The sequence below is a fragment of the Balaenoptera acutorostrata genome, chromosome 7 (genome assembly GCF_949987535.1).
Source record: "Balaenoptera acutorostrata chromosome 7, mBalAcu1.1, whole genome shotgun sequence".
Lineage (NCBI taxonomy): Eukaryota > Metazoa > Chordata > Mammalia > Artiodactyla > Balaenopteridae > Balaenoptera > Balaenoptera acutorostrata.
In genome coordinates, this window is record NC_080070.1 from 399,807 (window position 1) to 424,380 (window position 24,574).

The following is a 24,574-nucleotide window of genomic DNA, read 5'->3' on the forward strand; positions in this document are numbered from 1 at the left end:
TTGTTATTTCTATAGTCTTATGATTGATCTTATTGAAGTTGAAAAGGAGCGCCTTTTAGATGAAGTAAGTTTCCTTTGAGTATTGTTCTATTTCATGAGTGTTGACAGAGCACCTGCTGCCACCGCCACCTGATGGTCTGAGAACTTAACATCCGCTCACAGACGTTGAGGACTTAGGCCTTCTAGTAACAGCAAAGTGAAAAGAAGTCAGCACCTACCAGACACTCGAAATTCCTGAGGATCCAAACACACACCAACTTTGTTTCAGACAGGCACGCTCTCCTTCGGAGTCAGGGCAGAATCTGGGAGAAACTCCCCAATAACAGGCATTTTAAAGATAGTTGGAGTTCACAGCAGAGCTGGCACAGTGCAGTTGATGAGAAATTGTCCCATGAAAGATACCCACAGATACAGTGTGAATTGACAGCAACAGACGTACTTCAAGCAAGATATTGCTATCAGAATAAAAAGGATAAAAAAGGAAGTTTGTGGTGGCTTCTAAAAGATGGGTAAGATTTGGATAAGTAAAGCACAATTAACCAAATCACTGCTGAGATCTGCTTTCAAAGTAACATGTTTCCCTTCCCGTGCACGTCAGCACACACTCAACAGGTATCTGCAGTTTATCGTGTTGTTGTGTGCCGGGTACTGTGTGCAGTGACGGGCAGAGCAGATAAAGCCCTGCACTCAGGGCAGTCTCTTCTTAATACTGAGTGTTTGGGGACCATCCTCGATTAATTGTTTTGTGGCTTTTAAGCTGAAACAAGTGTATACTAATTGTTAGTATATAGTGATGAGGAAAAACAAACCTGTTAACGTGTTTGATATTGAAATTCAGACTTGGGATCAGTGTTATATTCTCTCTTGGCCCGTAAATTCTATGGAAGTCCAAACGTAAAAGCCTGACAGTGTTGGGTGGTGTAAGAAGACATTTGAGTCCTTGCGTGTGAATCGGGGGAGGAATTGGGAGTCAGTGAGTTAACACACGCAAAGCGGCCACTGCTGTCAGTGTCTGGGGCCAGCAGCTGGTTCTCAGGCCTGGAGCTAAAGGTGGCAGGACTCAGGCCTTCCACGTTTGTGGAGACTGTTCAGTTTGCGTGTCTGATCCAGGAGGACTTTGGCTGAACTGTCTTGCTTTCTCTGCAGTGGTTCACCCTGGACGAGGTCCTCAGAGGAAAGCTGCACTTGAAACTGGAGTGGCTCACGCTCATGCCAGACGCTTCAAACCTCGAGAAGGTGCTGGAGGGGGTCCCATGACAGCCTGCACTCCTGATCGCTAAGATTAGTACCTGTAAACTGTGCTGCTGCTCACTTAAAAAAAATTACAGCAATAATTTTGACTCCTGTGCTGTAAATCACTACAGTAGCATCAGGGATAAATTAGAGATAATGGAATTTTACAGGTCATTCTCACCTGTTTTATGAGATCTTTAAATTTTGTGCTTGATTATTGCATAGGGATTTGAAGAGCCACAGGTCACCTGAGTGCTTCGTTTGATCGATCTGAATAGAATCTTATGTTCATTGTCTCTGTATTGCATATATCAGATGCTTATTTCTCCACCTTTCTTATTTTCTTGAGGGTTATAGACATAATCAGGAAGAAATAGTCAGGAACCTTGGAAACCCACCTGCTGAAGCTTTTTCTTTTCCTTGTAGGTGCTGACAGACATCAGAGCTGACAAAGATCAAGCCAATGACGGGCTGTCCTCCTCGCTGCTCATCTTGTACTTGGACTCAGCCAGGAACCTCCCGGTAGGTGCCTCCGCGAGAGCCCACTGGGTGCTCGTTTCCTGGCAGTGGATCCTGCTGTGTTCAGCCGCGCCCACGCCGTGTCCCCATTCTTGTTGCTGTGTTTTCACTTCACTCCAGTCCAAGAGAGCAGCAGTGGAGAGGGATACGTGTGCATTTCCTCCATGAGTGTAATTTTATGTTTACATTTTATTGGTTTATCCAGGATGGTCAGAATTATCTTACATGTTTTAAGAAGAAATCTCCAATACATAGGAAAAGAATACACCTAGTAGTTAGAGAAGAAGGTTTTCTGTAGAGAATCACTAATTATTAAAATTTAGTGCCCAAAGATGACAATTATATCCCTCTGGCATCATCCTGGAAGTAGCACAGCAGGGTGACGGGGCCGCGTCGGGTGATCCCCTGCACACACGGCTTCTAGCCCAGAGCGGTGCTCCTCCTCATGGGCGTCAGAGTTGTTCCGCGCTCAGAAAAGCCGTAGAGAACAGTTCTTACAGATAACGACCAGAAGCGTGGAGAAGGGTCGGTCAGGCCCTGGTGTGATGCTCGCCTCCACCCTAAGGGTAGTGTGCTCGTGGTCAGTGTTTATCGTTTTGATAATGCGTTTTGAGTGCCCATTCACTTGTTCAATAGATGGCCTTTCTTGTTCCATTTCACTGTTGGAGGCCAGTTTTGTTGAAAGAAAGACAACTACCTCCAGATGAAGGGTGTTTCCTCCTGAAATGATACTGGTTCCAGGTCACCCAAGTGCACCTGTAGACAGTCCCCCAGGGTGTGTCCTTGGTGCGGGTGGATGTCTGGGCATCTCACCTCACTGTGATCGCACCATGCTGTTCCTTTACCTCGGGAAATGCACACCCTAATTCTGTTTAGCACCTCTCAAGGGTTTAAAATTGTGCATTACTTGGGCTTTGCTCACAAGCAAAGTCAATGTATTTTGGGCATCTCTATGTTTTATTTAAAGTTTTTAACGATTAAAATCTGATCATGTATTTTTTTCATGTTGGGAAAATGTAACAATTGTGTGTGTAAATGTATATAATTGTACTCTTTTCTTTCAGTGAAGGTTTAACCTTTCTGCAGAATTACTTGTACGGTAGAACTTTTTGCTTTTAACCACAATAATGTTTTAAAGTGTTTCATATATGCCTGATGGAAGTGAATTTGTTGTGTATTTTAGGATATAGAGGAAAGTAGTGGGGAATTGGCCTCTCTTTAGAACTGTGTGTCTTGTCACATTAAATTAAAATTGAATAACGTCATGTAAGCAAAAGACAGAAAGAAAAGTGATTGTACTAACCTTCTGTTACAAGGGCACTTTGTGCATGAAGTATGCTCTGGCCGTCAAAGGCAAAGGATCTTTACAAAACCGCCGCCCGGTTGGGCCTGTTTCCACGGGAGTGCGTGCCGTCTCCTGCGTTTCTGCGTGATTCTTTGACTCTGCCTGTTGCGTCCTGGTTATTAGTGCTTTTGTGCCTTCATTGACCGCAATCCACCACTCTTTGCTTTCTCCTCCCATTTCCATTTTCCCAAGAGTATCTACGAGGGAAACTTTGGGTGTGGCTACTAAAAGAGAGGCGAGCGTCGGGACTAGTGTTTTGTGAGAATACCGCCTCAGTCTGTAGCGCACTGTTTGTGAGTTCTCAGTGTTCTTCCTTCCTTCTGTTTGGTGGAGGCTGCTAGAGCGTGCACTGGAGCTTCAGTGCCACCTGCTCAGCGGCGGGATGACGTGCACGCCTTTCCAGCTTCTTGCATGATTGCAGTTCCTGGGCATGTTTCTTTCGTGCTTGTTTTGTGAAACGTAACACTGCTGTAACTAATGTTGGTGACTGCATCTGATACCGAGGTGGACAAACCCCATGAGCCATGGAGGAGCCTTGGGCTCTGACGCTGCTCCTGGCCCTTAAAAAATTAAAAAAAAAAAAAAAAATCTGAGGAAAAAGTAGTGAAGCCATAATGATTAAAATGGATTTTCTTATGGTTCGTCTCAATGTGAGATGTAAATATTTCTTGGCAAGCTTTCAAAAAACTTCCTTAAATCTACTTTCTCCTCCTGACCAAACACAGAAGTGTCAGAGCTTGGCTTTCCATGAAGTCCCCCGTGGCCTTGGGGACAGTCAGTGAAGGCAGAAACTCACTGCTGCCCTGAAAACGTGCCTTCTCCCTCCCCATTTAACCAGAGCTCCTAGGGTGAAAAAACATGTTGAGTTTATGATTCACTTCTTTTAAGGAACTTAAAGTATTTCCTGGGGTGGATAATTGAGCATTTCTACCTTTATCTGGGAAGCTGATCTTCATCTCACATGTTTCCCTGAGGCTTTGCTCTGGTGCCTTGATCCCTGGCACTGTTCTTGGACCTTTTAGCAGTTATTTTCACTTGCTTTGGGGTCAGAGAAAGCCACCGATGGCTTAGTCATTAGTCTAGAAACTAATTATTGATTTAATTCAATAACTAGTGAGATTCTTAAAGTTCATTTGTTTCATTTTAATTTATTTCTATTTCCGCATGCATTCTCAGTTTATTCTTATTTAAAAAATAAAAAAGAAGGGGGAGAGCAAAACTGAAAGAATAGGCATTTTGACCCATTTTATAGATGAGGACAGTCAAGCCGCTGAAGAGTGGGTGAGCTGCTGTTGGGTCTCCTCGCATCCCCTGCTCACCTGCTGGGAGGTCAGAAGGAGGGCAGTCATGCATATCAGCAGCTGTTTCCTGTCACTTCCAGGTGTTTCCTAGTGGAAATCTGTATTGTAAGCTGCTGTCAATGACAGTCTTGCTCAGCTGCATGAGTTAATGTTTTCTGTAACTGCTTTTTCTAAAGGAAATATTTCTGAACTTGTGTCAGGATTTTTTAAGTTGCTTTGTAATATTTAGCTAAGACGTGGCTGGGTTATCCAAGCTAACTTTCCTCCCACATTACCAAAACCACATGCTCTGCTTGATGATTCAGGTACAGGAATCAACAAAATGTCCTACAAAATAAATTCGAATAGACTGATCACTTTTCTCCCCTTTGATTGGCAGTGGGAAGTGAGATCAGTTGTCAGCTGTCCCTGAGGGCCGAGCCTGTGGCTGTGTCCAGGAGAGGGTTTGGGCTGCGGCCAGCCCGTCGCTCTCCTGCCTTCTGCTGCTCAGAGCCCTCTTCATGTGCAGCCGCACCAGTGCATTTCCACCGGTGGTCCCGTCTGGGAGCCTCAGCACAGCAGGACTTTCTCCCACGCTGGGAATGGCCTCTTTATCCTGTGGCCGTAGCACTCGGGCCTCCTCCTTTTGGGTAGAGGAACGAGAGGGTGATTTCTGACCCCGGGAGGCCAGCTTCAGACCCTGAGGCCTCCCTGACCACATGCATTTCCCAAGTACTTTCCAAGGGCTCTGCGTGCACAGCTCATTGAGTCTCAGGCTGGCAGGACCTTTTCTCAGATGAGGCACTGAGATTAGAGACCCAGGGTCACCACTAGGAAGCCGCAGAGCCAGGATCTGAGCACAGCTACGTGACCCAGAGCCCACATTTTCCACCCTCCTGTCTGGTCCATCCTTGTATAAAGTGAACTTGTTATCACTTCATTAAGTTTGTAAGTTCATAATGCTGTATATGGGGTTTATCTGAGGGGAGTGGTGTTTGCACTAGTGTCCACTTTATACATAAAAGTGTTGGTTGTATAACATGGAGACCCTTGGGTGTGATGCTTCTAGGTGCTCTGTGAAAGTGATTTGAGCTCTCAGTTTAAAAAAGTGCAGGTAACTGTTACTGCCCCCGCTTACGGTGCGCAGCCCCCGAGCGGACGGTGCGGTGACGTCCGGAGGCCCCACGCTGGGCCCTCGCCGAGCGCACCTGAGCAGCCTGATCTGCCTCGCCTCAGGCCGGTGCGGCTTCCCACGCCCGCCCTCGCAGGACCCTCTTGCACCCCTAACACCTGCCGTGGCCTCTCTCTTTGTTTCACTTCACTTGATGCGCTTTGAATAACATGTGCACAGTACAGGTCACATCCATGCAAAGTTAGCTACAGGAGAGGTTCCTTGATACCCACAGGTTGTCCCTCCTCACAGCTCAGGGCAGCAGTGTCCAGCCCGGCCCGGCCCCACCCTCTAGGGGCATCTGCTGGGGCTGGTGTTTCAGGCTGCTTCATAAAGAATAGAATTCAATTTGAAGTTAATTACAACTAAAGTGATCAAGTTTTTCATCTTAAATGTTAATCCTCAAAGGATCTTGGAAAACAACTCAGTCTTGCCCTTTTGAGGGCAAGAAAGTAATGAGTTTTTGAAAATCAATAAAAGAAGGACATAAAACCTGTAATAATAGAACTTTAAAGCAAGGAGGAACTTTTGAGGTGACTTAATCAGCCTCTGCATTTTGTGCTTGGAAAAGAATGGGGGACGAAATACATCAGGTCCCGTCTCTACTGTGGTTTTCCACGAGAAGGTAAAGTTCAGAAGGAGGAAAAGTAGCATTTGGTGTTATAGGATATGATTTGGTTTGAGAGCAGTTGGGGCATCTGTGGCCCATTCATTTGTACTTTAGATAAAACCTTTAGGTTAATTATGGTTGATATTTAAGGGGTTTGTTCAAGCAAAGGATAGTAAATAGAACCCTTTCCTCAAGTTTCACTCTTGGATTTTTCAAATCCCAAAGACAAGAGGGGTGGGGGAGTAAAAGAACAGTAATCATAGAGGGTAAGGAAATATGTTTTGATATTTATAAAGGTTTAGTCTAAGATAAAATCTTGGGCATAAAGAATACTTTTACAAATGATTTATACTGTTTCTCTGTGTAATTCTTGGTGGTTTTTGTTTAAAGATTTTTTGTTGTTGTTGTTGTTTTCGTAAATTTTCATGTCATTAACCTTAACATAAACTCCTCATTGCATGTTTTATTAACCCTTGGTGTATTCATTTTCTTCTGACTTGAAAGAGTAACCCATTAGAATTTAACCCTGATGTCTTGAAGAAGGCTGCAATTCAGAAAGCTTTAAAGGTAAACTAATAGTTTTCCCTTGGAAAGTTAATTAAAACATATTGAAAGAGATGATGCTCTAACCTTTATCGGTTTACTGACAAATTCTTCCCAAAGTAATAGAGTAATTACTTGTTTAGTTGCGGAGAGCCTACTTTTGTTGTCAAAGAATTAGTAGTTAGAAGAATTTAAGTCGATTTTGACGATAAATTTTACAAAATGCCAATATGGTAAAGTAGACTTTTGTCCTGTTGGCCTTAGGCAGCAGTATCTAAGGTGGTTTTAAATCATCTGTACTTTAATTGGATTTGAATTTGTGAAAATGGTGAAATAGAAGTTCTGTTTAAAATCTTAACCAGTTTTTAGATTATGATTAAAACGTATGCCCAATGCACTGTGACTTTCCATTAAAAAAATCACCTCTTCCAATATGCTGAGTCAGGGCTGTCTCTTGAGTCAGTGACCTCGTGGCTTTTGGTGCTGCTAGTTTGGGTGACAGATCTTTTAAGAAGCTTTAAATCTCATTAAATGAGGTATATTGAAAACTAAGCTCCACTCCCGAAAATGACATGAGCATGTATTTTCTGGCTAAATTGTTAAAGGTTTTCTATGACTTACAAATGTTTTATTATGTTTTTCTAATTTCTTTGAGCATTTTAGACTTAAATATTTTGGGGGGTGAGGGGTTAAATGTAGCTGCTTTAAGAAAATTCTATCCAAAGGAATCAGGAATCGTTTTTAATCAGTTTCATCCAGAAGAATAAGTTAAAATTCAAAAGTGAGGAAGACTAGCATTCTGCTTTGATGCAGTATTTAGTAAGCCCTTAACCCCACCCCACACTGAGGAGGTGAGGTGGACTACTCCTTTGGAGTACTAGTTAGTTAGCAGAGTAGTCAAAATACCTGTTCGGATAGAAAGCCCAGAGATAAACCCACGCACATATGGTCACCTTATTTTTGATAAAGGAGGGAAGAATATACAGTGGAGAAAAGACAGCCTCTTCAATAAGTGGTGCTGGGAAACCTGGACCAGCTGCATGTAAAAGAATGAAATTAGAACACTCCCTAACACCATACACAAAAATAAACTCAAAATGGATTAAAGACCTAAATGTAAGGCCAGACACTAAAAAACTCTTAGAGGAAAACATAGGCAGAACACTCTATGACATAAATCACAGCAAGATCCTTTTTGACCCACCTCCTAGAGAAATGGAAATAAAAACAAAAATAAACAAATGGGACCTAATGAAACTTAAAAGCTTTTGCACAGCAAAGGAAACCATAAACAAGATGAAAAGACAACCCTCAGAATGGGAGAAAATATTTGCAAATGAAGCAACTGACAAAGGATTAATCTGCAAAATTTACAAGCAGCTCATGCAGCTCAATATCAAAAAAACAACTCAATCCAAAAATGGGCAGAAGACCTTAAATAGACATTTCTCCGTAGAAGATATACGGATTGCCACCAAACACATGAAAGGATGCTCAGCATCACTAATCATTAGAGAAATGCAAATCACAACTACAATGAGGTATCACCTCACACCAGTCTGGATGGCCATCATCAAAAAATCTACAAGCAACAAATGCTGGAGAGGGTGTGGAGAAAAGGGAACCCTCTTGCACTGTTGGTGGGAATGTAAATTGATACAGCCACTCTGGAGAACAGTATGGAGGTTCCTTAAAAAACTAAAAATAAAACTACCATACGACCCAGCAATCCCACTACTGGGCATATACCCTGAGAAAACCATAATTCAAAAAGAGTCATGCACCACAATGTTCATTGCAGCTCTATTTACAATAGCCAGGACATGGAAGCAACCTAAGTGTCCATTGACAAATGAATGGATAAAGAAGATGTGACACTTACATACAATGGAATATTACTCAGCCATAAAAAGAAACGAAATTGAGTTGTTTGTAGTGAGGTGGATGGACCTAGAGACTGTCATACAGAGTGAAGTTAAGTCAGAAAGAGAAAAATAAATACCGTATGCTAACACGTATATATGGAATCTTAAAAAAAAGAAGTTCTGAAGAACCTAGGGGCAGGACAGGAATAAAGACACAGCTGTAGAGAATGGACCTGAGGACACGGGGAGGGGGAAGGGTAAGCTGGGACGAAGTGAGAGAGTGGCATGGACTTACATATACTACCAAATGTAAAACAGATAGCTAGTGGGAAGCAGCCGCATAGCCCAGGGAGATCAGCTTGGTGCTTTGTGACCACCTAGATGGGTGGGATAGGGAGGGTGGGAGGGAGACGCAAGAGGGAGGAGATATGGGATATATGTATATGTATAGCTGATTCATTTTGTTGTAAAGCAGTAACTAACACACCATTGTAAAACAATTATACTCCAATAAAGATGTTTAAAAAAAAAAAAAGAAAAGAAATACCTGATCCTCACCAGAAAACTGGGAGGAATCATATCCATAGTCTTCGCTCACCATTTCTTTGATAACTGAAGATTATTAACCCACAGAGCGTGATGGTTAGAATGAAGGCTCTCCAGTTAGGCTAGACTGTCTGGGCTTTAATCCCAGCACAACTGCTCGTCAGTGGGACCTGCAGCAGGCTGCCGAGTCCTCCCTGGTTTGTTACTCAGAGTGGTAGTGATATTCTCTTCTGTGTGGGAGTGTTGAGTACGTTAAGTACATGCATGTAAAAGTGCCCAGTGTAGCGAGCATAATATGTGTGTTTTTAATTGCTATTATATTATTTAAGCCTAACAGCTGAGTTCTGGAAATGGTATTATGCCCATTTTATAGATACGAAAACTGAGGTTCAAGTAAAATACGTAGATCTCAGTAATCAAGTGGTAAAAAGCTAAGATTTAAATTCAACACAGTCTGACTTAAACGCTTATATTTTCATTATACCTTGTGTGTCTTACTTGTGCTGATGCATTTTGAATATTGCGTCCTGATAGAAAACTTAGTCACTGATTTAACCTTATTTCATAGAATCCAAAACATCATCCATTTTAGGATGCGGGTTTCGCATCCACGGGTTCAACCAACCGAGGATCGAAAATATCCTGAAAAAATCTACAGAAAGTTCCAAACAGCAGCATTACATTGTGTTTACAACTATTTACATAGCATTTACACTTTATCAGGTATTATATGTAATCTGGAGATGAGTTAAATTATACGGAGGATAACACCAGGTCATTTTATAGATGGGATTTGAGCATCCTCGGATTTTGGTATCCTGGGGGGTCTTGGAACCAACCTCCCACAGATGCTGAGGGACGACTGTACACCATTATTTTATGTACTGCTAAGAAAGAAAGTAAGGTGCCAGTTAAGGTTTGATAGTGTTTATTTTATACTTACTGAAAGAATTTTTAGACTTAGGATAAACATAGATTTTTATCATGTCACATGCACACACAAAAGCAAAATACAAGCAAAATAAATTGATGAAAGCAGTGATAACTACCACTCTAATCTGCCCAAAAACAGGCGCTTAAAGTCATCAATTGTAAGTTTCATTTTGTTTTCAGAGATGTTAGAAAGTTTAAAAGCGGGGGGAGGGTATATTGAAACTGATGAGCTACAGTAAATCTCTAGGAACGAATGGCTACTTTTTCAGAGATTAAGTAAGTGTATTAGTTAAACTCAGCTTCTGTATCAAAGACTCCAGAGTAGCAGTAGCTTAAGTAAAGACAGAAGTTTAGTTCCCTGGAATGTCGCAGAATTCTGGCGTGTGGCCTTGCGGTGTTCGATGCCTCCAGCCAGAAGAGGGGCGCCGCAAAGGCCAGAGCTCCCCAGACTGTTACAGGGCCACACCTGACCACAAGGGAGATTCGGAACTAGCATCCGTGTCACAGAGGATTTGTGCTCAGCTGTGACTCTAGGACTCTCGTGTTACGGGAAGAAGGAGAAATGGATTTAGGGGGGAAATTAGTATCCTCCCACGGTAGTCTGTAGCCTTGGATTTTTTTTTTAACAGTGTTTATTTCATTTCGCAGAATTCATTCACATCAAAAAGATGAACCAGAAACTAGATTATCGCAGTAGGTTTGGGCCAGTAATATTTTATTCCAATAATCATGAATTTTACGCCTCTGTCATTGTTGCAGTGTTGAGGATTGACTCTAAAATTATTTAACTTAAAAACATTTTGTGACCTTCTAATTAATTTCCACTAACACAAATATTTAACAGCATCTTCTTGTGGGGCTAAGTTATAAATAAACCTCATGTCCCATATATGTTGCATTTTACTATGTAGTCTATCAGCTGTCTGTGCTAAAGTATGCTTCTTACCATTTTTTCTTATTCCTGAATTTTTCTCATTGCATTTGTATCTGCTTAAATGCGATTTAGATTGACGTTTATTCTTCCAGTCAAAATTACTTAGCAGCTGGTAAGCAAGGTTCGATAATCTGATAGCTACATGTTTGAACAGAAGATAATAAATTAAAAACGTAAACATGTGCCTCTGACGCTTTATTATTTTTACGATTCCAACCAGAAGACTGTTCTGAATCACACACTCACACATTTGTCCTTCCTGTGCTTTTCTGTTTCCATTTGTTGCACTTTATTCATTTTGTTACCCTAGTAAAATAAGTTTTGAGAGCTGGAATTAACATTAAAGATTTTTGGAAGATTCCGTTTTTCCAAAGTTGCTTGCTTTAAAAAAAGACCTAAACGTTTTAAAATTGTTTGCAAATACAAATTTTCTTGATTTATTTTATGTAGATACAATTATGGCTTTGGGGTGTGTTAGCAATTAATTGTTTTCCAGTTAAATTGTGCCTAGATACTCCCTGTAACTGAAGTATCAGAAGTAAATAGAAGTGACTGTTAATATAAGCCAATAATTCCATTTTTAGTAATCCCCATTTCAAGATGTGTTTATTGATTTTTATCTGTTTTTTGTTTTTGGATAGTCAGGGAAGAAAATATACAGCAACCCAAATCCTCTTGTCCAAATGTCAGTTGGTCACAAGGCCCAGGAGAGCAAGGTAAGGCGCCAACAGTCTGGCTGGGGCTCCCTGTGACTGTGCTGTCACTGTCACCAGTTGCGGGTGGTGCAGGCATCAAGACCATTGATTTATGAGTCTTTCTTTTGTTTTCCCAAATCAGTTGTTTGATAACCACCTACTTAATTTGGTATCAAATATATTCATTTAAAAGTCACATTAAAAAGTGACATGAATATGTTAATTATGCTTTTGCTTGATTTCATGGGTAGATGACATGGGACAGATTCTAAGTTTCCTTTGAATGTCCTATTAATATTTTGTTTAAAAGACAACCAGAGGTGCACAGTAAGTCCCCTACATGCGAACGAGTTTCTTTCTGAGAGTGAGTTCGTAAGTCCAATTTGTTTGTTAAGTCCCACAGAGTTAGCCTAGGGTACCCCACTAACACAATCAGCTATATAGTACGGTACTGTAATAGGTTTATAATACTTTTCACACAAATAATACATAAAAAACAAACACAAAAAATAAAACATTTTTAATCTTGCAGTACAGTACCTTGAAAAGTACAGTAGTACAGTCCAACAACTGGCCTCCAGGGGCTGGCATCGAGTGAACAGGCAAGAAGAGTTACCGACTGGAGGAGGGAGAGGAGGGGTTGTCGACAATAGGAGCCAGAGGGCAGGCTGCAGTTTCACTCACGCCTGATGTTGATGGCACAGGTTCTGGTTCCTCTGGAACCGGATACACATTCGCGTCTTTGAAAGGTCACAGCTTGAAGGTGCATATGTAGGGGACTTATTCAACAAATATGATTCTATTCAAAAATTGAGAGAGGGCATTGCTGCTGCTGTAATATGTGCTGCTTTCAGGAAACATTTCAGGAATTCCTCCCATTAATTAATCAATTAATCAATCAATCAATTAATTAATTAATTATGGCTGTGTTGGGTCTTCATTTCTGTGTGAGGGTTTCTCTAGTTGTGGCAAGCGGGGGCCACTCTTCATCACGGTGCGCGGGCCTCTCACTATCGCGGCCTCTCTTGTTGCGGAGCACAGGCTCCAGACGCGCAGGCTCAGTAATTGTGGCTCACGGGCCCAGTTGCTCCGCGGCATGTGGGATCCTCCCAGACCAGGGCTCGAACCCGTGTCCCCTGCATTGGCAGGCAGACTCTCAACCACTGTGCCACCAGGGGAGCCCCCTCCCTTTTTTTAACTGCTAACCATTAATCTAAGAAACTTCCTGACGTGCAGCACTCCGCCAGCCTGGGGAGGTTGTGGAGTGAGGGCCACACATGCGGGTGGCGCATTGTCATGGGGGCCGGACCCGGGCTGGGAGCTGCTGGCAGGTCATCCGCTGACACACTCCGGACCTTCCACAGTTAACTCGTGATAGGACAGCCCAGAGGATAGGTGTCATCCTTAGCTTCCAAGTGCAATACTCGATAAACACAGTGTGGTAGTGCTTTTCCACAGAAAATATCCCAGAGCTGATTTTGGGTATTTCTTTCAGATTCGGTACAAAACCAATGAACCTGTGTGGGAGGAAAACTTCACTTTCTTCATTCACAATCCCAAGCGCCAGGAGCTCGAGGTGGAGGTAAGTGATTTGCATGTTTACGTGGTTGTGTTTGTACCTCTGCGTCACATAGTCAACACAGGGAGAACCGCCATCGTGGGCCCACCAGATGTGTTCATGCCCTAAGTGTTGGGTGGGGGGCGGTCAGTTTTTAATTTTCAACTTTTGACTGACTGTTACTGGCGTCCAGAGGTGCAGTGGGTGTTGGTGTTCACATGTTGCCACCACTGTCAGCCCTGCTGGACGTGCTTATTCTAGTCGCTTCCGCGTGGATACCTCAGGGTACTGCCCGTAATGACACTTCCCTTCCTGTTCCTTCCTCACTGCCAGCCGTGCCTCGGCGTCAGTGGACACCTTTGCCTCCTTCCAGATCCTTAGGGCAAAGCCTTTGTGTTTCACTTCCTTCTCCTCCTCCTGCCGGTTTGCTGAGTGTTTTTGTCATGAATGGGTGTTGAATATTGTCAGAGACTTTTCTATAAGTATTGAGATGATCACGTGATTTTCCTTTTTAAGTTTGTAAATATGGTGAAATGCAGTGTTGACTTTTAAATCTTAAATCTTGCAAACATTTACTGGTTTTCAAGATTTAACATGAGAAAACCTTGCAAACAAACCTTTATTTGGGCATAACCCCACTTGTGATGTAGTATCCTTTTTATGTGTTCAGTTTAATTTGCTAAAATTTTAAGAATTTTTGCATCATAAGTAAGCAATAAAGGTATATTGTGCAGCACAGAGAACTAGAGCCATTATTTTGTAATAACTTTAAATGGAGTACAGTCTATAAAGTTAATGAATCACTTTTATATACCTGAAACTAATATAATATTGTAAACTGTACTTCAATTTTAAAAAAAGAATAAGAATAAGAATAACCTTTAAAACAAAGAATTTTTGCACTACTCTTAAAATAATCTATAGTAACTGGACCTTGGATTAAAAAAAATAATTTTTAACGTTCTGTAAAGTTAGTTATTTCATTAAAAAATGCTTTTGCGATTACAGTTTAAAAAATAAACAATCAGGCTTTTCGGTTTTCACGTGTAGTTAACTTATTTGATCATTGCTGTAGAGCTTATGAAACCACCAAAGTTCTTACTCCTTTTGCTTAAACTACCTGTATCGCAGCAACCTAACAGGAGTTAATTCCTGTTGCAGAGACAAAGCTGAAGGTTATTATTCAGGAGCCAGAAATTGTCATGCAGTTAAAGCAGATATTGTACATTTTGAGTAGAAGTCTTAAAAGAAGCTTAGAAATGGGTCTTTTCCATGAACAAGTGTCACCACTGGAACTTGGCGCACCACTAGGCATGTGTATTGTCACCGTTTTCACAGGACTGAGGACATTTCCTTCTAATCTTCAGATTGGTGTGGACTGCTGCCTCTCGGCTCAGGGTCCTTGTAATGGATTCCTCGAACGGGGTTTTCTCTTTTTCGTGCTCATTGTGACTATGTGATTGGGAGATGACAGGCCCTGTGACGTGGCTACGCTGTAGCATCACTTGTTGCAATGTTTTGAGTCTCCCTGAGGGGGTTTCCTACTGCGTTGTGCATGGCGACAGGACGTAGAAGGAGGTGGCCGAAGACGGGGTTCTGGGCCTCCCTGCGTGTTCCGTCTCCATCCCCAGCGTTGAGCGCTCCGTCGTGTTTGGCAGGTGAAGGACGAGCAGCACCAGTGTTGCCTGGGGAACCTGAGGATCCCTCTCAGCCAGCTGCTCTCCTGCGAGGACATGACCCTGAACCGGCGCTTCCAGCTCAGTAACTCAGGTCCCAACAGCTCGCTGAAGATGAAGCTCGCCCTCAGGGTACTGCCGTCTCCAGAGCCTGGCGGGGGAAGGGTCCTGGGTGGGCGGGCTCGTGGCGCTCCCGGTGCTGGACGCCGGGCGGGGGTGACAGGAAGGTGCTTTACGGGGAGTGTGAGTTTGCACATTGCTGCTGGCTGTGTAGCTCAGGGGAGAGATGACCAGGGCTGGGACTCCGGCACCGACAGCAGCAGTGATTCCAGGTTGCTTGAGCAGGCCCGGAACTGTTCCTTGGGCTTTCGCATGAATCCCACCAGCCTTTTTTTTTTTTTTTTTTTTTTAATCCTTTTGTCCAGAAAGTATTGCTATCTGGATCAATAAAGTTTTCTGCTAATGTTAAATTTTCTAAGGTCATTCAGAAAAGAATTTAAAAAAACTCTGCAAGGCGGTAGAGATTACAGGAAAAATAATGTCCAAAATAGACGATGATTCATTTGTAAGTACCTAAGGAAATGCTGAAAATAAAACTGGCAAACATACAGGAAAATGCTAAAACTCTCCAATTTTTAAAATGCAAATTAAAATTTGCAGAACCAACTTTTTTTAAAGTAAAACAAACTTAGTCTGTGGAAGGTGTGGTGGCAACGGCCTCCTTGTGCCGGGTCACAGCCTTTCCAGAAGGGACTTCAGTGTCTTCAGTTGTAAATCACAGAGCCCTTTCTCTGGAAACCTGGCTCCTGGTAATAACACAGAACTGGGGGTGTTGGCTGCAGCTTTACTTGGTAAAAGCGGGAAGAAACTTCAGGCCGTCGGGATGACCTCCAATGCAGGGTGTAGACTGCTCGGGGACATGTGCACACTCAGAGCTAATGTGAAAGGAAGCAAAGCGGGGAGGTGTTGCTCCCATGTCAACCCTAGGGGTCCGGCAGCCTCGCCCTTCCCCGGTCGCTGGTGGAGACGGTAGGATAGGGGTCGGTGTAGGGTGGGGTTTGTGGCTCGGGCTCTGCCACTGTCAAGCTGTCACCACTGTGCAGAAGAGTGGCCAGGAAGAGGCCGGAGACAGATGCACAGAAGTGAGGCTTGCACCACGCGGTGCTGTGGCGGTTACCCGCATGTGCCTTTTTCTACACTTTCTGTAACATGGTAGGATAGCTGAACAGAGAGGCTAGATTGTTTTTCATGTTTTGTGCCAAGCTTTAAAGAAACATTTGCAAATGAGTATCTCTAAAGCTGTTCATGTATGAGGCTGTTACCAGTGTCACCCGTTTTAATTTTGTATCTATTTTCACCTCTAGGTACTCCACCTTGAAAAGCAAAAAAGGTCTCCAGACCACCAGCATGCAGTTCAAGTAAAGCGACCCTCTGTTTCCAAGGAAGGGAGAAAAATATCTGTCAGATCTCATATGTCTGCATCGCCAGGCACTGGTGACAGCTGCACAGCCCCGTCCACGCCGGTCAGCGGGGGCTGCGATAATAAGCCAGGTGTGGAAGAGAGAGCCCAGCCTGCAGAGGCCAGCCCACAGGGGCCGCGGGACCTGGGCAGAAGCTCCTCCAGCCTCCAGGCCGGCAGCACCGGCTCCCCCAGCCACGTCTCCGTCAAGGAGCCCACCCCAAGCATCGCCTCAGACATCTCGCTGCCCGTCGCCACACAGGAGCTGCGACAGAGGCTGCGGCAGCTTGAGAAGTAACTAGACGCCCCTTGCTCTTGCTGAATCGGCGCTTGACCCGTGGGCTGCGGGGAGGGAACGCGGTCCTAAGCCAAACAGCTTTCAGGCAGTGTGGCCCTTTCTCTCACCGAGCCTTTGGCTTTCAAAGTAGACCTGCCATTTCCCAGGGCCTAGTAGTTGGCTTATTTAAAGCTTAGGAACGGTGGAGTGATCCTCAGACCAGGAAGGCAGAGTCTAAAGCTGACCTGACACGGAAAGGCTTGGCGGAAGCTGGACATGTTTGTTGCATGAGAACAGGCCCTGCTCTTTCATGCTTGGCCCCCACCCGTTTCACCGCCCAACGGGTTTGTCTGTCTGTGGATGTTTGTGTGGATTTCTCACTTATGCCCCGTGAGTCATGGGCGTGTCTGTGGTTTCCTTAGATAAGGACAGAGTCTGCAGTTACTCTAAGCTTCCGACGTGAGCCTTTTCCTCTCAGCAGGGGGAGTGGGTTGCCCTTTGGGGCGGTCTCCTCTTTGCCGCCCTGCGGTGTGCTGAGCACGGAGCAGAGGCCGAGGTGTGGAGCCTGTGGCCCGGGGCTCAGCCGGGGCAGGCGGCCGTAACCCATGCGCAGAGCAGCTCTGCTCGTGGCTGCGATTTTGGGAGAAAGGAAGCAGTCCCTCTCTCTCCCTTGCTCTAGAAAGAAATAGAATTTTAAATAAGAAACCAGTTTTTCTCAGGAGCTAAATTTGGGGAGAAACCGAGAAGATCTCGGAGCTGAGTCAGAGCCGTCATTGGTTGTCCTGGAGCTGGTGCCTCAGCCTGAGACGGGGATGGAGGGGAGGGGGTGTGACCTCATCAGACGACCCGTGAGGTGCACAGCAAGGGGCTCTGAGAAAGGAGCGCAGATTTGGGCAGTTCTGGGGTAGACATAGCTTCAGAAACACTGAAGAGTTGATGTTTGTAAGGAGACGCCTGTGTCTTGTTTTCACTTTGGGCCATAGTTTTTAGTAGTTGGGTTATATTGAACCCTCGGATGAAATATGAATCCAGCTGGTCCGTTTATACCCAGAAGTTCAGACTGGGTTCACGTTGGTGGGTACTTTCCTTCCCTCTTGTCTGAGTGAATGAATGTGCTCACAGCCTCTGTGCTGTCTGAGGAGTGCTCTCACTCTCCGCTTTGTTTCCCCAGTGGGACGACCCTGGGACAGTCCCCGCTGGGGCAGATCCAGCTAACCGTCCGGCACAGCTCGCAGAGGAACAAGCTGGTGGTGGTCGTGCACTCCTGCAGGTGAGCCGGGCTCTCGGCTCTCGCGTCACGGGCAGCGGTTTGTTTCATTTCCAGACCAGAGCAAGTAGGCGATACTGCAATTAGATACTGTAATCCTGGTTTTCAGGTTCTTAACCTTGTTTCATAACATTTTCTGTTAGTAACCGTTTTGGTTGCTTTGTAACACTCCCTTAAACTGCCATATTGTAGTTTATAAAACATTCCCTATGGCTGAACGTTTAGAACACGATAATGAACATAGTTTTCTTTTATTGAAGTGTCTTTTGGGGATTCAGTTTCCAGGAGTAGATTTATAACAATTCAGAGAATCCAGGCAAGTCTGTGGGATAGTGACAGGAGTAGCTGTAGTTGTTCGGGAAGAGCAGACGAGCTCTTGTCCCCACAGGCAGGACGGTTTGTACCGATTCAGTGAACGTCACGTGAGATGACGGTGTTGCTTCAGTTTGTGTTTGATGAATGATGATGGTGTGGAGCTGGTTGTTTTCCTTTACGTGACTCGACTGTCTCACTAGTAGCTGTGATGTAAATACGTGGATGTTATAAAAAGGTGTGGAAACAGGAAAGTAAAATTAGTAACATTTAGAAACATGATTATATAAATGTCGAGTTCGCTTCACTACCTGTTTATTGAGCACCTTCTATGTTCCTGCTGCCGAGATAATTACTATGCGAGATTCCGGAGCAGCGGTCTGATTCAGCGGACTCTCCCTCGTGGGCTTTCGGTCCATCACCAAGGGAACAGTTGGAAGTGGTTGCAGGGACAGCTGACCCTTGAGCAGCGCGGGTTTGAGCGGCATGGCTCCACCCACACGGGGAGCTTTTCGGTAGTAAATGCCACCGCCCTACACGATTTGCAGTTGGTTGACTCCACGGAGGCGGAGCCACATACGTGGAGGGTTGGAGCCCTTAACCTCCACGTGGTTCAAGGGTCGGCTGCAATTAACTACTAGCGTGTTTGGCCCAGTTGTCCGAGGACAAGAGCAGCGTGAAGCTGCATGAAGGAGGTGGGCCTGCGTCTGTGAAGCGTTCAGGTGGACGAAGGGCAGAGGGTGGGGTCCGTGGCCTGAGCAGGACCCGGGGAGGGGTCTCCCGCGAGGCTGACCGCATCCCCTCACTGGGAGGGGACAGTGAAGCAGTGTGGAAAGGTGATTCTATGCGGGTCAGAACATCCCCCAAACCCTGGGCGCAGGAAACGGGGCAGAGGCCACCTCTGCAGAGCCGCTGAACGAAGTGCGCGTGGGAAGAAGGCAGTCACGGGATACAAGTAAAACCAGGTAGTAAGTTCCAGTGCGGTGCTCCTTGTCATTTTACTAGATTCTAATACCGAGCATTCTCTGGTCTGTGTTATAAGAAATCTCATTGCCTTCTCCGAAGACGGCTCTGATCCCTACGTCCGCCTGTACTTGTTACCAGACAAGAGGAGGTCAGGAAGGAGAAAAACACACGTGTCAAAGAAAACGCTGAACCCCGTGTTTGATCAGAGGTACGCGTCCACTCAGCGGGGTAGACAGTTGTGTTCACCACTCAAGGAAGGCCTGGTGGTGCCTTGGAATGACTGAGGCATTTACACCAGTGAGAGCATGAGTGAAAAACGCCTCCCGAAGAGCGGTCGTAAACTTGTTAACATAAGTAAATAAATAGGCATTTGAGCATCACATCATGAATCCTCAGGCCACACTCCACCAGCCTTGGCCTGTGCACCTGTGGGGAAATAGTAGGTCGAATGGTGTTGATATCCATTAACTCAGTTACTAGTCACTTAATCATGGTTTCTCACCAGTGACTTTATTTACACGGAGATGAGAAACCGATGGGCAGGCACCCGGTCCTGTGGGTGTCTGGCTCAGCCACAGCCTCTAAGAGTTCCTTCAAACCTGGGGTTCAGGCTGCCCGCTCTTGGGAAGGCCGGCCACGTCCACGTGTCCCCACGTCCCCACGAGGCCTCCGACCTTGTCCTCTGCTTTGCCAGCTTCGCTTCTGGAGGCTTTTGTCCTGCAGCATCCGGCTTCAGCCGCCAGAAGGTGCCTGCAGATCCCCTCCTCTGTGAGGCTGCTTCTCGGACACCCCACTTCTGTTCACTTGCAGGCTTGGAGCTCACTCTCTTTGGGGGAGCGGACTGGCCTGGGCTCCCCAGTGTGTCGCACACCACGGCCCACGTTTTACACCGGGAGTCAAGCGTCGTGTCCACACGGGGGAGGCATAGGGTCAGCCTTTCGCATGTTTAGAATTCCAGTCTCCTCTTATGTTTGGAAAATAATGGAAAAAAAAACTTTGAGTCTTCCTGAAGGGCCAGGTCCAAACATCTAGCAGGAGAGATCAGTTTTATAATAAAAAATGAACATCACATTTGGAATGGTCTCATAAGCAGCAATGTCATTTTTTAGTTACAGTAAAACAGAGCAAAACTATGGAGAAATTTAAGGATGATTCTCTTTTTTCCACTTCAGCTTTGATTTCAGTGTCTCGTTGCCGGACGTGCAGAGGAGAACCTTGGACGTGGCCGTGAAGAACAGCGGTGGCTTCCTGTCCAAAGACAAAGGGCTTCTCGGCAAAGTAAGTTCGAAAAAAAAATCCTACACTTTGTAAAAATTAAACACTTAACCCAGAGTACTCTTTTTAGACTTAGATTTATGTACGTGGATAATCCACGTCAGCTAAGCTGCTGTGAGTGGTTTGTGAGCCAGTATCAATGTGAATTATCTCCCCTGGTACTTTGTGAGAACTTACTGTCAAGACTGTTGGATACAGGAAGGGCCTCTTGGGTATAATTGACCGTATAGGTCATGGGTGGATCATAAGGGTAGAAAAGTTGAAAAGTGAGAGGCTGAAAATGAGGAGGGAGAGTGTGTTGCCAGAGAAGATCGGAAGCGGTGGTGAGAGGCCTGAAACCCACTGCTGCAGGCCTTTTCTCACCACAGGTCCTGGTCGGTCTGGCATCTGAAGAACTCGCCAAAGGCTGGACCCAGTGGTGAGTGTCCCCCAACAGACAGACGCAGAGCCCCGTGCGTCCATTCAGGAGCGCTTCCCCTGTGACCGCGTGTCTTCCTGTGTCTCAGGTACGACCTCACGGAGGATGGGACGAGGCCCCACGTGGTGACGTAGGCTGCGCTGGCCGAGGAGCCCCCGCTGTATCCGCCAGCCCCGTGCCGACACGCAGCCCACACAGACGCACCCATGCTCTTTTTATAATTTCATGTACTTGGTTACTTGTCAGTGGTTTTATAAAACATTGACGTTTTAGGCGTATTTGGCCATTATTAGCATTAAGTTTTGTATGTTTAATTTCCTCTAGTATTTGACCAGTTTTTTCGGCGTGCGTAGGATAGTGGTCAACCGTTGTGTGCGTAAAGCTGTATGTCAGTTGTCTCTCCTAGGAAGCCGATATATGGTTGTGCTTTTTTATGGCTTTGTTTTGTATATCACTGAGGTGCACTATGCTGTGTAAATAGACTATTTTTTTATAATCTCTACATGCTGGTTTGAATTCAGAAGAAAATGGATCAAGGAAATATATATATTTTTTTCTTCTAAAACTTATTAAATTCTTATGACAAATAACCGTTTTTGTCTCTGCAGGAAAAAGCTCTCAGTGACCTATTTTGTGGTGTTTCTTTTTAAAAAGAAAAGCTGAAAGATTAGTAAATATTAGTATATTTCTGCCCATTATGAATGATGAAAGAATGTATTCAAAGTATTTACACTTTCATAAATATAAAGATATATTATTGAGAAGTCAGTTGAAGTGCTTATAAGGAAAAATGTCATATAACTGAGTTATATAAAATATTAAGGGAGTTGTCATGGTTCATAAATCATAGTGCACTAATCTGAAATTTCTTACATAAAATGGAATGTCTTAAGTTTATTTCTAGTTGCTTGTTGTAACTTATTCATGAAATAGTGCAGATACATAATCATACTTTTCCTGAAATGTAATACAGACGGATTTTAAATGTTAGCAGTTAGTCTGTTGTGAAATTTACAGTGTTTTTCAGCCCGAAAAGAAAGGCAAACTCATGTTGTCCCCGTAGAGGCTGTGAGGTAGGTCAGGGTGAGTAGCTAGGAAGCCGACGCCGGCCCGTGATCGTCAGCGTGACGCACACAGAGGACAGAGCCCCCGAGCCGGCTCCAGCCACCGCCATGGCCCCAGGGTTCCGGCACAGCGGCTGCTGGTTGTAAAGAACCCCTTGCTGGGTTTCCTCACTTTATGCCACGACTGACCTCAGTGTTGGGATATTGTTATACAGCTTTTATTTGGGAATATTTTTCTTCTTAGATTACGAAAAGCATGTTTTAGATACTTAAAGGCCCCAAGCCTCTTAGGAGGTGAGGCTGCATAGCCGTGCGGTAGCTGTGCGTGCCCCGAACACGGTGCACGTGTGCAGAAGGAGCTTTAAGGATTCTAAGGCGTGTGATGCAAATGACTTCCTGAGCCACGGGGGCACCCTACAGTTACGTCGTAATCCTGGGGAAAACAGAGCTGTGAGATTGAGTCAGAGACCTCACTAGGGCCCCGCCATGGACTCCTGGGCGTGACCGGCCTGCCCAAGTGCCTGTGTGGACGCCGCCACTGCTCCTGCCCTCTGGCGGGTTTCAGTTGTGTCCACCGCACACTTTGAACCCTGGGTGTGCGTGTGATGGGGCCTGTAGCCTTGCAGCACGTCTCACGCAGTCGTGCAGACCCGGCGCTCTCGCAGCTTCCTGGGTCATGAAGCTTCTCTGAAGCCCCCGCAGAGACCATCTCCTCCGTCAGCGCAGAGGGCGTTAGGAACGTGGTGACACTCAGGGGTGTGTGCTCGGGAAACACCTAACTCTGGTATTTTAGCAGCGTGAGGAAGACAGGTAATTCCTAAATCTAGTTGCCTGCCCGTGGTATTAGATCTTTGGAGATTTTTTTAAAATTAGGTTTGTTGTGGGAATTCCCTGGTGGTCCAGTGGTTAGGACTCGACGCTCTCACTGCCAGGGGCCTGGGTTTGATCCCTGGCCAGGGAACTAAGATCCCACAAGCCATGCGGTGCAGCCAAAAAAAAAAAAAAAAAGTTTGTTGCAGGGCTTCTGGCAGTGGTCCCCAGCCTTTTCGGCCCCAGGGCCCAGTTTCGTGGAAGACAGGGGGTGGCGTGGGGGAAGATGGCTCAGGCGGTGACGCCAGCAGTGGGGAGCGATGGGGAGTGGCAGGGGAGGCTTCGCTCGCTTGCCCGCCGCTCACCTCCTGCTGTGCGGCCCAGTTCCGGTCCTCCTCCCGGGGGCTGGGGACCCCTGGCTCCTGGCATAATTTCCAAGACAGGAGAAACACTCACTGAAATGTAGCATACCAGTGATTTCTACCAACATCCCCAGCTTTTGGGTTTTGTAGCCACGTGGTTCCACCTATTCAACGTGTATTTTACATGATGGAATACTTTAGTTAAGCAATTAGGCAAAATAAATGCCGTGAAAGGTACAAGACCCAAACAAAGCCAGTTAGCAGCATGACGCCCACCCTCTGTGTGGACGGGCGGGCTGGACACAGACCCAGCAGCCAGCGCCATTCTCTTCGAAAGGAAAGGGACGATCTGAGGTCACTGAAATACCTCCCAGGCAGGATTCTGTCCTGATGACCGATGGGTGTTTTGGGAACCTCTTGTGTCCAGTCGGGCAGCTGAGAATCAGTATCAGGCCAGACCCCCGGCCGGGCTCCAGGATCCTGGCGATGGACACTCCGTTCTCAAAACTTTCATCGCCAGTGTTTCTGAATAATTGATTCATCTGGGAAAAGGGAACTTTAGCTTTTCTACCTTGAGCCAAACCAATGGAGGGGAAATTAGTGTTGGTTAATTTGAATTGTTACTTTGTTGCTTATCCTGTGCCTTAAAGTAGGAAGTGTGAGGCCTTGCTTCAGGTTAAAACACAAGGAGCCTTGCAGCTGAGTTCGCCACAGTTATTCCTCATCCAGAGGTCGGCCCTCCTTTGTCAAGCACTGAAGCCAAATGCAGTCAGCGTGTGTGTTTATATTGTGGTTGTTGCTTTAATTCCAGTCTAGCTGGACGGCCCGCTGTGGATGGAACACAGCAGAGGGTTTATTGTAGAATGCCCTTTCCGCTCAACTAATTTTACATGACAGTGCATGTGTTTATTCAATAAAACTTTTCTGTTAGTTCACTTGTGATTTGTTCTTCGTCTTTTGGAGTAAAATTTTTAGTGTGGAACCAGATAATTTGAAAAGTGGTTACAGTATAGTATTTATATTTGCCAGTTGTGAATTCTTTCATTTTCAAAAGAACTACCTCAGAGCACTGATACTACTCCTTTTGTTTCCATCTTAATTTGACTATTCTCTGCCTACCTCAGACTCTGAGTTTTGAAAACAGCTCTTCTGAAAGGTAATCATAAGTAGAAAAAACAGTCTTTAAAACCAGAGCCCTGAGAAGTAATGAAAGAGGCTCTGGTTTGAACAAGCGGAGGGGAACACCTAGAGGTGCCACTGCTGTCGACATCCCCTGCCGATGGTCGGGGTGACTGAGGCGTGTCTCGAGAGTCTGGCGTCAGCCTCGCTGTTAGTAGCTCACTCAGCACCGTCACAGTAGCCTAATCCCAGTTCAGCTTTATTTAAAATCATTTCCCGCCTGGACCGTATGTGTCCAAAGCAGAGGTTATGTGGGTGTTATTTAAGCCTTTTCCAC

General features: G+C 45.2%; 1 protein-coding gene across 5 annotated transcripts in view; it reads left to right on the forward strand.

Moving 5' to 3' along the window:
- The window catches only part of ESYT2 (extended synaptotagmin 2), a 75,047-nt gene extending 50,994 nt beyond the window's left edge, over nt 1-24,053 (forward strand). For 2 of the 5 annotated variants that reach the window (XM_057549797.1, XM_057549801.1), the window contains exons 11-22: nt 16-64; nt 1,147-1,236; nt 1,660-1,755; nt 6,663-6,725; nt 11,621-11,695; nt 13,170-13,256; nt 14,891-15,040; nt 16,273-16,661; nt 17,816-17,914; nt 19,266-19,397; nt 20,362-20,467; nt 20,971-24,053. In XM_057549797.1, the coding sequence (XP_057405780.1) occupies nt 16-64; nt 1,147-1,236; nt 1,660-1,755; nt 6,663-6,725; nt 11,621-11,695; nt 13,170-13,256; nt 14,891-15,040; nt 16,273-16,661; nt 17,816-17,914; nt 19,266-19,397; nt 20,362-20,467; nt 20,971-21,147 (1,513 nt within the window). In that variant the 3' untranslated portion in view covers nt 21,148-24,053. Of the gene's footprint in view, nt 1-15; nt 65-1,146; nt 1,237-1,659; nt 1,756-6,662; nt 6,726-11,620; nt 11,696-13,169; nt 13,257-14,890; nt 15,041-16,272; nt 16,662-17,815; nt 17,915-19,265; nt 19,398-20,361; nt 20,468-20,832; nt 20,883-20,970 lie in introns of all 5 variants that reach the window. The other 3 variants (XM_057549799.1, XM_057549800.1, XM_057549798.1) reach the window with 3 other exon arrangements.
- Nucleotides 24,054-24,574: the final 521 nt, after the last annotated feature.